The 15,256-nt window shown below is 37.8% G+C and overlaps 1 protein-coding gene across 1 annotated transcript; it reads left to right on the top strand.

Annotated features, from left to right (window-relative positions):
* The first annotated feature begins 2,736 nt into the window (after positions 1 to 2,736).
* LOC141401715 (uncharacterized) lies at positions 2,737 to 8,109 on the top strand. The gene has a single exon (XM_073982094.1). It carries the CDS (start codon positions 2,737 to 2,739, stop codon positions 8,107 to 8,109), a length of 5,373 nt encoding a protein of 1,790 aa, XP_073838195.1.
* Positions 8,110 to 15,256: the final 7,147 nt, after the last annotated feature.

Here is a 15,256-nt window from a genome sequence, read left to right on the forward strand (position 1 = left end):
TATAAAAGAGACCATAACGTGGTAACTATTACAGGATAAGCTTTTTCTTTTGAAATAAAATAACAGAATTCAAATTTATACTAGATTTCCCAAACGATGAGCTTGGTTCAGAGATTGACACATAATTTATCGAATATTGGAAAACGGAACCTCCAAGTTGAAAGAAGTATCTTGCAGCCATCGGAAGAGATAAAATATGATATTGCAGATTAATATAATATATAATTTTGAAAATTACATACAAAATAAAGAAAAATAACATCTGGCGATACAAATCATCTGCGCATTGTATTCTTATTAATTCAACAAATTACATAATTGTATTGCGAATTTTATTTCTGATTGGCAAAAATCCGGATCCAAAGCATTGGTGCAAGAAGCCATGACGATTAACTGGTGCAAGAAGCCATGACAATGAACTGGTGCAAGAAGCCATGACAATGAACCGGTGCAAGATGCTATGACAATGAACTGGTGCAAAATGCCGTGACAATGAACTGGTGCAAAATGCCATGACAATGAACTGGTGCAAAATGCCGTGACAATGAACTCGTGCAAAATGCCGTGACAATGAACTGGTGCAAAATGTCATGACAATGAACTGGTGCAAAATGCCGTGACAATGAACTCGTGCAAAATGCCGTGACAATGAACTGGTGCAAAATGTCATGACAATGAACTGGTGCAAAATGCCATGACAATGAACAGGTGAAATCAGGTGTCACTCCCTTGTAAATTTCATCGGTGATTCACCTAAATTTGCACCTATGACAAGTCACTTGCACCTATGATTCAACTCATCCCAGCAAAATGTTCGATGACAGATCATGAGTTGAATCATAGGTGCAAGTGACTTGTCATAGGTGCAAATTTAGGTGAATCACCGATGAAATTTACAAGGGAGTGACACCTGATTTCACCTGTTCATTGTCATGGCATTTTGCACCAGTTCATTGTCATGACATTTTGCACCAGTTCATTGTCACGGCATTTTGCACGAGTTCATTGTCACGGCATTTTGCACCAGTTCATTGTCATGGCATTTTGCACCAGTTCATTGTCACGGCATTTTGCACCAGTTCATTGTCATAGCATCTTGCACCGGTTCATTGTCATGGCTTCTTGCACCAGTTCATTGTCATGGCTTCTTGCACCAGTTAATCGTCATGGCTTCTTGCACCAATGCTTTGGATCCGGATTTTTGCCAATCAGAAATAAAATTCGCAATACAATTATGTAATTTGTTGAATTAATAAGAATACAATGCGCAGATGATTTGTATCGCCAGATGTTATTTTTCTTTATTTTGTATGTAATTTTCAAAATTATATATTATATTAATCTGCAATATCATATTTTATCTCTTCCGATGGCTGCAAGATACTTCTTTCAACTTGGGGGTTCCGTTTTCCAATATTCGATAAATTATGTGTCAATCTCTGAACCAAGCTCATCGTTTGGGAAATCTAGTATAAATTTGAATTCTGTTATTTTATTTCAAAAGAAAAAGCTTATCCTGTAATAGTTACCACGTTATGGTCTCTTTTATACTTATTTTACCGATCTCCTACTTTGCTTCTCTCACTTTGCATGCTGTCGCTGCCGCTCATATTTGTTATGTTTACATTTTATTTGATCTCAGTTCACACAGCAACATATGGGTGATGGTGTGACGTCAATGACATGACCATCCATATGTTTGCATGTGTGTGTTTCTATGTTTTGATTTATTTTGTTTTGAGTCGTTCTGATCAGTTGAGCCTTTGTTATGTTTTTTGTTAACCGCAGTCCTTTTCTCCTCATATTCTACTGCATTGATTGTCACTCAAACAGGTTTTTTGTTGGAACAAAACCGTTAGAAATTTGCAATGCAGTAGAATTTTGTGGTTTATTATTCTCGCCCTTTTTTAATAAATTTAGTTCGTGAGGGATAAAGACTGCGGTAAGTTGTGTGGCTCTATTTAATTTTATATTAGTTTTTAATTTTAGTATTTTTATTAGAAATAAACGCTCTTTACGCTACGTGCGCTACTACCCACATACATATACACGTACATAAGAATTTATGAAGGTGTTTTTTATTTGGTTGGTGGGAATTGGTGGCTCACAGGGAGTTGTTAAATTCGCTATCCCTCCCAGGAGAAACTCACGTCGCAGCCAGCGACAAACTTTATTTCGCATTTCTTGTTGCGATTGCTGAAAAAATTGGAATTTTTTTTTCGCATTCTGGAGTGAACATTTTGGAAAAACTTTATTTCGCATTTCTTGTTGCGATTGCTGAAAAAATTGGAAATTTTATTTCGCATTCTGGTGCGAACTTTGCTGAAAATTTTGGAAAAATTTTATTTGGAGAAATTGCTGAAAAATTTTATTTGTGAAATTTCTGGAGAAATTTTGTGAATTACTGTTTTTGGAAATTTGTGTCGCCCGTCGTTAATAATTGGAGATTTGTTTGCTGTTTAATGAAATATTTGCTGTCTTCAAGAAACAAGTGTGCCGTATAGCAATTTTGTGGCTCTTTTGGATTTTAAAGTTTGTTGTGCTGAAACTAAAAATAATTGTGTGGCCCTTCTGGTATAAAATTTGCTGGATTTTTTGTGTGCTGAAAATTAAAGTTGGAGCTATTTTTTTGGAGCAAGACTTTGTGTGGAAAATTTGGTGACATTTTGATTTTGGAATTTTGCTGTCATTTAAATATTTGTGAAACCTGTTGTTTAATTGTTGTGTGCTGTAAAGATGATGCCGAGATCGCCACCAAATTCAACAAAAACAAATGCTAGTGGTACTAAAGGTGTTCCAGTTGGTGCCTCCACTGAAGCCGGAGGGTCGATTGTGTCAACCACTGCTGGAACTATTACCATTGCCGCTACTACAACAACAGGTGTTATCACGCAGCCGATTACAACAGCAGCAATGCAAAGTGTTTCCACAGTAGAGATGGAGAGTTTAAGGAAACAAATTGACGTGTTGCAGCTACAACTGGCGAATTCTCAGCGCGCACTGAAAGCTGCATCAACATCAAGTTCAACACAAATGGTTACTGGTAACATTTTGAGTGAGTATAGTGGTGGTTCCAGTAGTGCCCAATCTGAAGTAGACACGAATCGCCCGAGTGTCACACCACAATCTTACGTAACCAATGATCAGCCTACTGTATTCCGCCATAGTCAGCCGCCGCCTCTGCAACCTGCTCCGTCAGCCGTTGCCCAACCGTCGCTGCCAACTTCTCTGCCTGCATCTCAGTCGCCCTTGACGCAACCGTTTAATGCAGTTCAACAGCCGCCATATTATAGCAACTTTTTGATGCCGCCATTGCCAAAAAAGTTGTATGACTTGCCGAATTTTAGCGGTGTCCCTGAAGATTGGCCAATGTTTTCAACGGCATTTGAACATTCGACGACAGCGTACCAGTACAATAATTTTGAGAATTGTGTGAGATTGCAGAAAGCATTAAAGGGTGATGCTAGGGAGTGTGTAAAGTCGTTGCTCATACATCCCGACAATGTGAACACAGTGATGGAGCAACTGAAATTCCAATATGGCCGACCTGAATTGCTGATACGAGGGCAGTTGAAGCAGGTGAGGGAAATTCCATCTATTAGTGAAAATGCCGTGGAGAAGTTGGTGCCATTTGCAATAAAAGTTCAGAATCTTGCCGCCTTTTTGGGAACAGCAAATGGTCATCAACATTTATCAAACCCTACACTAATGGATGAGTTAATTCAAAAGTTGCCCATGAGTAAGAGGTTGGAATGGGCTCAGTACTCGTCGAATTTGGAATCGTGGCCTACAGTTTTGGATTTCAACAATTGGTTGAAAGGTGTTGCAAATTTGATTCGAAGTGTCCAGCTTACAACAACAAGTCGTCCAACAGGTGAAACCAAGAAAAAAGTGGTTCTGTATGCATCCGATGATCGAGATAAAGAAGAAGAGTGCCGATTATGCCGAGGACAACACAATTTGTTTGATTGCAAGAAATTTCATTCCATGTCAGTGCCGAATAGATGGAATGAAGTGAAGAAGTTAAGGTTATGTTTTTCTTGTCTTGGTAGTGGACATTCTACTAGAAATTGCCGCCGTAGAAAAGAATGTCATGTAAATGGTTGCCAAAGAAAACATAACAAATTGCTGCATGACAAATCAAAAGATGTTGGTGAAAATAATTCAAATAGTGTTGTTGCCCGGAATGATCAAGATGCCGAACCAGTGTTGAGTTGTGTTTCCAGTATTTGTGAGAAATCAAACTTGTTGTTCCGAGTGCTGCCTGTGAAACTTTATGGTCCGAACTGTGTTGTTGAAACATTTGCCTTGTTGGATGAAGGTTCTTCGGTGACAATGATAGACAGTTCCTTGGTGAGGCAACTTGGACTTAGTGGCCGTCAAAGCAAGTTGAATTTAAGCTGGTATGGTGGTAAGTCGTCTCAAGAAAGTGCAATGGTGGTTGATCTTCATGTGAGTGGCACATCTAAGAAGAGGAAGTATGCTTTGAAAAATGTGTATGGTGTTCCAAATTTGAAATTGCCCACTCAAAGTTTCAACATGAAGTCAAATAAGCATTATGAGGTGCCAGTGAAGCCATACAGCAACGTGACGCCTAAGATGCTCATCGGCCTTGATCATTGTCATTTGGGGTTGCCAGATGAAGTTGTGCCATTAGAAGAAGGTGGACCTTATGCAGCAAATACACCCCTAGGATGGGTAGTTTTTGGTCAGGTGTGTGGAAGGCAGCCTACATCCCACACATGTTTGCTGACAGCTCAGCCAGAGCAAAATTTATATGATTTGGTTTCAAGTTACTTCGAAACAGAAAATTTTGGTGTGAAGGCCCTGCCGACAATAGAGGGTAAGGATGATGTTCGTGCTAGACATTTGCTCAAGGATTTTACGATAAAGGTTGCTGGAAGATTTCAATCCAGACTACTATGGCGTGATGAAAATGTAGTCCTGCCGGATAGCTATTCCATGGCCTTTAATCGACTTGTTGGAATTGAGCGGAAAATGAAGAAGAATCCTGAGTTTGGTGCCGACTACAAAAGAATCATTCAGGATTATGTCAATAAAGGGTATGTACGAAAGTTAACATCATCCGAAATATCTATTTGTAGCCCGAGAACTTGGTATCTGCCACATTTTGGTGTGTTGAATCCTCTGAAGCCTGGGAAACTTCGCCTCGTGTTTGATGCTGCCGCCAAAGTCGAAGGAGTTTCTCTAAACTCGAAATTATTGAAGGGTCCTCAACAATATAGACCACTGCCTGCCGTCTTGTTTAATTTTCGAATGGGGAAAGTCGCTGTCTGCGCAGATATCAAAGAGATGTTTCACCAAATTATTATTGCCGAAGAAGATAGGTGTTCTCAAAGATTTCTTTGGCGTGAAAATGAATGTTGCCCCCCAGATGTTTATGAGATGACTGTAATGACGTTTGGAGCCGCTTGCTCGCCTTGTATTGCCCAGTATGTGAAAGAGACCAATGCCCTAGAATTTCGTGATCGTTACCCCAGAGCAGTGAAGGCAATTATCGATAACCATTATGTTGATGATTTTGTTGACAGCTTCGAAACATCAGAGAAGGCCATAGATATATCGATGCAAGTGCGTAAAATACACAAATCAGCTGGTTTCGAGTTGCGCAATTTCACATCGAATTCAAAAGAGGTTGTCGTGGCTCTGGAGGGTAATTTAGGAAGAAATTTCAACTTCTGTGATGATTTAGCCGATGTTCAGTTTTCCACAGAAAAGATTCTAGGCATGTATTGGAATCCTGGTGACGACGCATTTAAGTTTGAGCTGAAATTTCATCGAGTGAGACCAGAGATCATCAGTGGAGAAAGGTGCCCGACAAAAAGAGAATTGTTGAGTGTTGTCATGTCGGTATACGACCCCTTGGGCTTATTAAGTCACTTCATGGTAACTGCTAAATTGTTATTGAGAGAAGTCTGGAGATACGATATTCGGTGGGACGAAGATATCCCAAATGAACTGTTTGACATATGGAATAATTGGCGTGATGAGTTGAAGAATGTGGCCCAAGTGAGTGTTCCTAGACACTACTTTGGAATTGGATTGCCTGAAACAGTCGAGTTGCACATTTTCGTCGATGCCAGCGAAGACGCATTTGGTGCCGTGTCGTATTGGAGGTCGATAAAGTCAGATGGTGAGATTGAAGTCTCGTTTATTACCTCAAAAACCAAATGCGCTCCGTTGAAATCAATGACCATTCCCAGACTTGAGCTACAAGCTGCCGTATTGGGAACTCGTTTGCTGTGCACCATCGAGAAGGAACATTCGGTCAAGGTTTCCCAACGAATTTGCTGGAGTGATTCTTCAACTGTCATCAACTGGATAAATTCTGACAACAGAAGATATAAGCCGTTTGTCGCCCATAGAATCACAGAGATTTTGGATTCCACACGTCCTACTGATTGGAAATGGTTGCCCACTAATTTAAATGTTGCCGATGAAACAACAAGAGCGAAAAGAAATATGGATTTCTCTTTTAATTCTCGCTGGTACCAAGGTCCACAATTTTTGCATGAGCCGGATGATGATTGGCCCGAAATGATTTCAACCTCCAATGATGAGCCGCCTGAAGAAGAGCTTCGTTCGAAATTTGTTTTAACGGTCAGTACAAATGTTGTTATTGATTTTAATCGTTTCTCTTCTTTTCTCAGGATAAAACGTACAATGGGTTATGTCCTGAGATTTGTCGAACGATATTTGAAGAAGAAAATTGGAGACGGAGAAACTTGTCTAACAGTCGCCGAATTGAAGGATGCCGAAACTGTTCTTTGCCGCCTATCTCAACGCGAAAGTTTCGCCTTCGAATTAGACATTTTAAAGTCTGGTGGTTCCATTCCGAAAAGCAGCGAGTTGTATAGTCTGTCGCCCTATATTGATGAAAATAATTTGATGCGAGTATATGGACGTATTGATGCCGCCAGTTGTTTGCCTATTGAAACCAGACGTCCCATTATACTTTCGCCAAAGCATCGCCTAGCCGAACTTATTGTTGTCCATGAGCATAAACTTATGAAGCACCAAAATTTTGAAGCCACTATTGCCGCCATAAGAAGACGTTATTGGATTCCTCGACTTCGAAAACTATTAAAAAGCTGTATCTCCAAATGTAATGTCTGCAAGTTACGCAGTGTCTCTCCAACGCCGCCATTTATGGGTTCTCTGCCTAGCGACAGATTAACTCCAAATGTCCGTCCATTTGCCTATACCGGGTTAGATTATTTTGGCCCAATTACCATCACCATTGGTCGACGTCATGAAAAACGATGGGTGGCTCTATTTACATGTTTGACGATAAGAGCCATACATTTGGAGATTGCCGTTGATCTGTCAACTGATGCCTGCATTTTAGCCATACGCAATTTTATAAATCGCAGAGGAACGCCCATAAGAATACGGAGTGATAATGGCAAGAATTTTGTTGGAGCAGACCAAGAAGCCAAGAGATTTCAAGAAGTTTTCGATGTGATCCGAGTGAAAGATGAGTTGTCTACAAAGGGCATTGACTGTCAGTTTAATTGCCCATATAATCCATCAGAAGGAGGCATTTGGGAACGGATGGTTCAATGCGTCAAAAAGATATTGCGTGTAACGTTGAAGGAAGTCGCCCCCAGAGAGCACACGTTACATAGTTTTCTCATTGAAGCCGAAAATATAGTCAATTCGCGCCCTTTAACCCATCTGCCTGTTGGTCCCGATGAAGAAGAACCATTAACGCCGAATCATTTTTTGTTGGGCCATCCAAATATGCCAGAAACTCCAGCCGGGACAATTGTCGACAAACCAGCTGTGTTGAAGAAACAGTGGCGTATCTCACGACAGCTTCGTGACCACTTTTGGAAAAGGTGGATCGCCGAATATTTGCCCACACTAACTAGAAGAGCTAAATGGTGCCAGTACACAAAGCCCGTAGCCCCAGGTGACTTGGTATTGATTTGTGATCCTGATGTCTCTCGTCGTGAATGGAGAAGAGGTCGAGTGCAAGATGTGTACCTAGGCAAAGATGGTGTAGTCCGACAAGCTGACATTGCCACATCGACTGGAGTCTTGAAGCGCCCCGTCTCAAAACTTGCCGTCTTAGATGTTGAATAGTGAATCGGGTCGATTCACGGGGGCGGGGATGTCGCTGCCGCTCATATTTGTTATGTTTGTTTACATTTTATTTGATCTCAGTTCACACAGCAACATATGGGTGATGGTGTGACGTCAATGACATGACCATCCATATGTTTGCATGTGTGTGTTTCTATGTTTTGATTTATTTTGTTTTGAGTCGTTCTGATCAGTTGAGCCTTTGTTATGTTTTTTGTTAACCGCAGTCCTTTTCTCCTCATATTCTACTGCATTGATTGTCACTCAAACAGGTTTTTTGTTGGAACAAAACCGTTAGAAATTTGCAATGCAGTAGAATTTTGTGGTTTATTATTCTCGCCCTTTTTTAATAAATTTAGTTCGTGAGGGATAAAGACTGCGGTAAGTTGTGTGGCTCTATTTAATTTTATATTAGTTTTTAATTTTAGTATTTTTATTAGAAATAAACGCTCTTTACGCTACGTGCGCTACTACCCACATACATATACACGTACATAAGAATTTATGAAGGTGTTTTTTATTTGGTTGGTGGGAATTGGTGGCTCACAGGGAGTTGTTAAATTCGCTATCCCTCCCAGGAGAAACTCACGTCGCAGCCAGCGACACATGCCATGCTTGTGATATCGTGATCTTTCCATTGGAGTTTTGTTCCCTCGGGTCGCATAACTTCAAATGGCTCGTATTCATATGCCGGTGGCATCTTTATCCATCCTGTTAACATGGCCCAACCAACCCAATAATTGCAGCTCGATATGTTTTACTATATCGGTGTTGGTCGGCTGGGGAAGCTCGTGGTTTATAGACCGGGTCTTTTTCATACTTCTTTTTAATATCCACAAAGCGAAACAGGTTTCCAAACACAAAATATATTTTTCTTTTGTTTTATATAAATTTACATTGTATTTTTAATTAAAATATATAAATTTTGCCACTATCGACCACTTTCATCTGACTTTTATTTTCATTTTAACAATTACTTTTGCAAGTACACAATTATTCGGGTATATGAGTATTTGATAATTTATTGTGCGGTTACTTATCAATTTATTTGAACTCATGATAATATTGTGACAAAGATCGGATCTTTCACGACTTCAATTGCACTCATGAAAATTCGATGAAAAAGATCGGATCTTTCATGACTTCGATTGCACTCATGAAAATTCGATGAAAAAGATCGGACCTTTCACGACTTCAATTGCACTCATGAAAATTCGATGAAAAAGATGGGATCTTTCACGACTCCTTTCGCACTCATGCAAAAGAACCAGTGAAATCATGATTTCACATGGAATCACTTCCATTTAATTTTGCTGGGATGATCTGTCATCGAACATTTTGCTGGGTACGTATTTAGATAACTGAGTTACAGCCTAATATCGTCAGCATAAATGCCCGAAGACGTAACCACAAAACTAAAACTTTACAGGAGAAGCAAAAACCGTTATAAAATGAAATGAAAAATAGTATCGTGTTTTAAGACAGAGAAGAATATATTTTTGAAAAAAAAAAACAATTTTTTCAGAATTTCAGTAGCTGTGTGGGTTACGTCTTTTGGTATTGTATTTTTCTGAAATGACAAAAGACGTAACCCACAGTTTATTGAGCATACATTTAAAGAAACTAGTATAAATAAACAATTATAATCAAATTAGAACTGAATTATTGCCTTATGCGGTTAAGCGAACTTAAAACTAAATGTGTTGGGTTCAATTCCCAGTCTTAACGGTGATATTTCAATGGACCACAATTAGGTGAACTATGAACTATTCCAACCATCACTATAATTACTTATGATTTCCATTTTCCTTCACGATATTTAAAATATTATATTTATTGTTGTATTTAAGTCAATTTATGGACAAAATCTATATATATATATATATAAAATTCTCCTGTCACGGTGTTCGGCTTTGAACTCCTCCGAAACGGCTGGACCGAATTTTATGAAATTTTGTATGTGGAGTTTGTAGGTCTGAGAATAGGTTTTTAACTACTTTTTATAGTGGTCAGTGGAGTGACCAGGGTACCTCCCACACAAATTTTTTTAACAAAACGTGAAATCGAAGATATTTTTCAACCTATTGTATAAAAATTGTTTGCAATTCTATGGTAATTATTGCCCTGACCCTGAATGGTCATCGCGGTAGTGAAATATCGCGGTCCCCAATTTTTTTTCAAAAATGTATAATTGCAGATAATATCCTTAATGTTAGTGCGCGTGTCTTTAAAAGCGCTTCAATAAGTTAGACATTGTGGTCAACTTCACAATTTTCACAGCAAAATTCCGATAAATTGAAATGGCACTTGACCAAAATTCCAAAACAATCGATTGGGAAATCAGCCAAAGTTCTTCAAAATATCGAAATAACAGCTTTCAATGCAAATTCTCATAGTATGACGGGAAATAGTGGTCACGGGTGACCTCCCACACAGCTGTTTTGACCAAAACGTGAAATTTCAGATATTATTGTTGGTAAGCATGACATTGGTAATTGTTATCTACATCTTTAGTTGGTGTGTTGGTAGTAGAAATCCGTTGTAGAAAAAAGTTGTAGTTGTAAATGTTTATACCGGGACCTCAAAAACGGGCCAGCAACGTGGACCGGGTCAGCTAGTATAGTTAATATAAATTAAGTGATCTGTAACAATTTAAATGTAACTTTTAATTCTCATAAGAGTAATGACAATCACTTGGATTTAAGCGCTTTAAGTCTTGCTGGTGTTGAAACTTTTAGCCTTTGTGTGTACATCTGAGGAGGATCCACAGCCTCAACATTTCCGGAACTTCTCTGTGGTAGAATCTGGTAGTCGTCGTTGATATCAGTTTTAAAAAAATTATACTTCTAGGATCAAAAGCCAATACTCGCCGTTTATTGACTATAGGATCTCCTGTCTTTTTGTCTAAGGGGTCGATTATTGATAGCAACTCAACTGTAGTTGCGATGCCAGAAGTGAAAATCATCCAATTAAAATGAGCAAAAATACGGACATTTTTGTCAAATTCAATCAAAATCAGTGTTTTGAACCTTGAAATTTTCATGCGGAAATAGAAAATTCTATTACTAAATTTGCTGTGGGCAACGCAACTGGAGTTGGGTTGCTATCCATAATCGACCCCTAAGTAAACCAATACAGAAAATTTGCGTTTTTCTCTGGACTTATTTGATTACTACAATCAATTGAATTTATCCAATTATCTCTATTATACCATGGGTTGGTTGACAAGACCCTATTTTGCAAACTTACAGCCTAATCGTATTCGTATTTAAAGAATACATCTTTGTATTAAATGACGTGAATTTTTAGCATATACACGTTTTCGTATCAACGCCTCAAATTTTGAATATTTCCGTTCGTTCTTTCTCTTGGAAAAATGAGCAATATCGAGACGACCTGCTTTACATCCGTGCTTCATTTGTCTTGCATTGCCTCCCGAATAACCACTTCCTTTTGTCCGGTTAACATATCGCTCATTTACTCCAAGAGTAAATCAATAAACCCAGTTTCGAGAAAAACGCGTTTTAAGTTGGCGATTGCAATTTGACTTCCCAAATTAAAAAGATTATTACACAAAAACTAAAATAACTACTTGGAGCATACTTTGCAAATAGCTAGACAAATATCAGTGCTAAATTTCTGTGCAAGTTCAAGCATGATTCGAAGTGTTTCAGTGCTTCATAATCTCAAAAAACTTTTGTGTTGAATTATGCGAACCTCGTAGTAAATGTGCTGTAACTCGTTATGCCACTCTTTGGGTAAATGAGCGATATTGTTTTCCATATGTGCGTTTTAGATGATTATTTAAATCAGGGCATAGGTCTTCTGTCATCATCTTCAAGTATTTCAATTATGGATTTTTTCTGTAAGCCCATTAAAAATCGTCTAAAGTAAAAGTTGTTGATTTAAATATTAACTAAAAGAATTGTCTTTGTGATTTAAAAAAGCTACCATTCTTTAGATATCGTCACCTAAGAGTCAAATTACACATATGGAGAAATAAGCCGAGTAAGAGACAAAACTGTTAAATTAACTACACCATATGATAGGTATTTCCATAAGCTTTCATACGTTACCCATTTTTTAGTAATCTCTTCAGTAGAACCGGGTCTAAGCCGGTTTTCAACCTGGACTTTCGGGTCAAATAACCGGATCAGTCCACGTGGAAATTATACATTATACTCAATAAACCCGCCCTCGGGCAATTATAATATTGCTTCAAAAATTAAAAGACTACATTGTTTGTACTGCTGTTTAATTTTCAAATAATGTGGGTTACGTCCTTTGTGTTTTATGAAAATTACAGTATGCTGTTACGTCTATTGGCATTTCATGAATAGGATCGTTATTTATAAACGTAGAGGTCAAAACCTAAAACTTTGCGTGTTGCATGTCACGGTGCTCTTGAAACAATTTTAAATGGAAGGTGCTTTCACAGGGAAAGTTTTTGTGAATTCGGAAACAGCAGTGTTCATAGATGAGAAAAATCAAAAAACAAAAAAAAAAAATTGCCGGAGCGCTTTTTAAATAAATCGCGATTTAAGTTGAAATTTTTAGGGGTTGTTTAGGTTTTCACGATTTTGCTTAGAAACCCCAAGTCCTATCAAAATGTTGTAGCTATGAAAATTCTCTACAATATTGACCTTTACGGTATTCTCGTCGGTTTTACCGTTTTTGAGATATAGAAGTTCAAATTGGGACAATTCAAATTCAATTCAATCCTGTATCGCCCCCCTTATAAAACAATGTCATGACTGCAAATTCCCCACTTAATCTTATATATCTAAAAAAATGTTACAACTTAGGAAAAGTTACTTAAGCCAGTCTTGTAGAGAAATTTCACAGCTTTAAGATTTTCTCAGGTCCCTATCGTGAAAACCTAAAAAACACCTAAAAGTGTGAATTTTGACCGTGATTCATTTAATAATCCTTACAGCGATTTTTTCTTGTTTTTGGATTTTTCTCATCTATGAACACTGCTGTTTCAGAATTCACAAAAACGTTCCCTGTGTAAGCGGTTTTCATCAAAAGTTAGTTAAGGCGCACCCTTCATGACATTGTTTTATAAGGGGGGCGATATAGTCAGTGCATTGTCCCAATTTGAACTTCTATATCTCAAAAATGGTAAAAACTACGAAAATACCATAAATGTCAATCTTATAGAGAATTTTCATATCTATAACATTTTCTTTAGTCCCATTTTGATAGGGCTTGCGGTTTCTAAGCAAAATCGTGAAAACCTAAACAACCCCTAAAAATGTCAACTTAAATCGCGATTTATTTAAAAAGCGCTTCGGCGATTTTTTTTTTTGTTTTTTGATTTTTCTCATCTATGAACATTGTAGTTTAAGAATTCGCAAAAACTTCCAAGGTGTAAGCACCTTCCATTTAAAATTGTTTCAAAAGCACCGTGATGTGCGTCCAAACCCAGCTATCAACTAGAAGACTGTTTTTTTTCAAAAATCACATTGAGGAGTCTCTTTAGAGTCCTTTTGGTAATCAAAAATTGATTAAGTCGCTTGTCTGAACAGAAGGGGACTCGAAAGTGACTCCCTATAATGATTAAAAAGAGTTCAATTTAAAATACAACAACAAATATGTAGCAATCACAAATAAATCGTTCAGGAGTTTAAAATGTGACCATTTTTTGTTATTTATTGTCACATTTTGATCATCTGGAAGATTGAAAAATGCTTAATAAAAAAAGGGTCGTGCAGGTGTTTGAAAAGTGATTTTAATTATGTATCTTCTTATCATATTTTGAACAGTTAGGTGATTTAAATTAATTGTTTTGTTTTATTTTTGTTTGTTTGTAAATAATTCTCATATACACTTTCTACAAAACTTTGATATAAATGTAACGTATAATATTAACTGTATAGACAAACACAAAACATGTTCAGGTTTTGCCCAGTGAAATGAAGAAGCAGTATACTCACCTCGCAACATAATGGATAATTAAAAGAAGAAAAGAACAAAGAAGAAAAGACAACAAAACAGAGGAAAGAAACAAAAAGAATAAAGAGACAAATTTTTTAATTTATTTCGTCTAATAAAATGACTCATTAATGACTAGACTGCGGAATCCTATGCAAATGCATATATGGTTAGGATGGTCGTAGAGAAAATCTGATTAGACAGAAACTCGTTTTATTACAAAATTAAACGAATTAGGCCCAGAAATTTTTGCATATTTTGCATATCGTGCATATTTTGACATATTTGTACATATCTGCATAAAAAGAGCATATGCAAAAATATATTCAGGGATTTGTGGTCTAAATATCCTACCAAAATGGCTGAAATTTGGTATTAAGTCTTCGTTAGGGGTATGCAACTTTAAAACTGAAATCTGTCCGCATAGGCCCACGTCTTCATATATGCCCCATAGAACGGTACCTACCGATATTCGGTATTTTGATAGTTGTAGCCTCAATATCCCACCGAAATGACTGTAAATTGGTATTTAGTCTTCTTTGGGGTATAAAACACTCCACCTGAAATTTGTCGGCATAGGTCCACGTCTTCATATAGCCCCCATAGTATGGGACCTCCTCATTTTCGGTATTTTGAAGGTTGTGGCCTCAATATCCCACCGAAATTACTAAGATTTGGTATTTGGGTTTAGTTGGGGGTATAAAACTTCCCACCAGAAATTTCTCGGTATAGGTCCACGTCTTCATATAGCCCCCATAGAACGGTACCTACTGATATACGGTATTTTGAAAATTGTAGCCTTAATATCCCACCGAAATGACTGAAAATTGGTATTTGGTCTTCGTTGGGGGTATAAAACATTCCACCTGAAATTTGTCTGTATAGGTCCACGTCTTCATATAGCCCCCATAGAATTGTACCTCCCGATTTTCGGTATTTTTAAGGTTGTGGCCTCAATATCCTACCGCAATGACTGAAATTTGGCATTTTGTCTTCGTTGTGGGTATAAAACTTTCCACCTGAAATTTGTCGGTATAGGTCCACGTCTTCATATACCCCCCATAGAACGGTACCTCCCGATTTTCGGCATTTTGAAGGTTGTGGCCTTATTATTACACCGAAATGGCTGAAATTTAGTACTTAGTCTTCATTTGCAGTATTAAACTTTCTCCCAGAATTTTTTCGGTATAGGTCCACGTCTTCATATAGC

This window comes from Musca autumnalis, unplaced genomic scaffold (assembly GCF_047663935.1).
Source record: "Musca autumnalis isolate F117 unplaced genomic scaffold, ASM4766393v1 scaffold_4, whole genome shotgun sequence".
NCBI classification, from domain to species: domain Eukaryota; kingdom Metazoa; phylum Arthropoda; class Insecta; order Diptera; family Muscidae; genus Musca; species Musca autumnalis.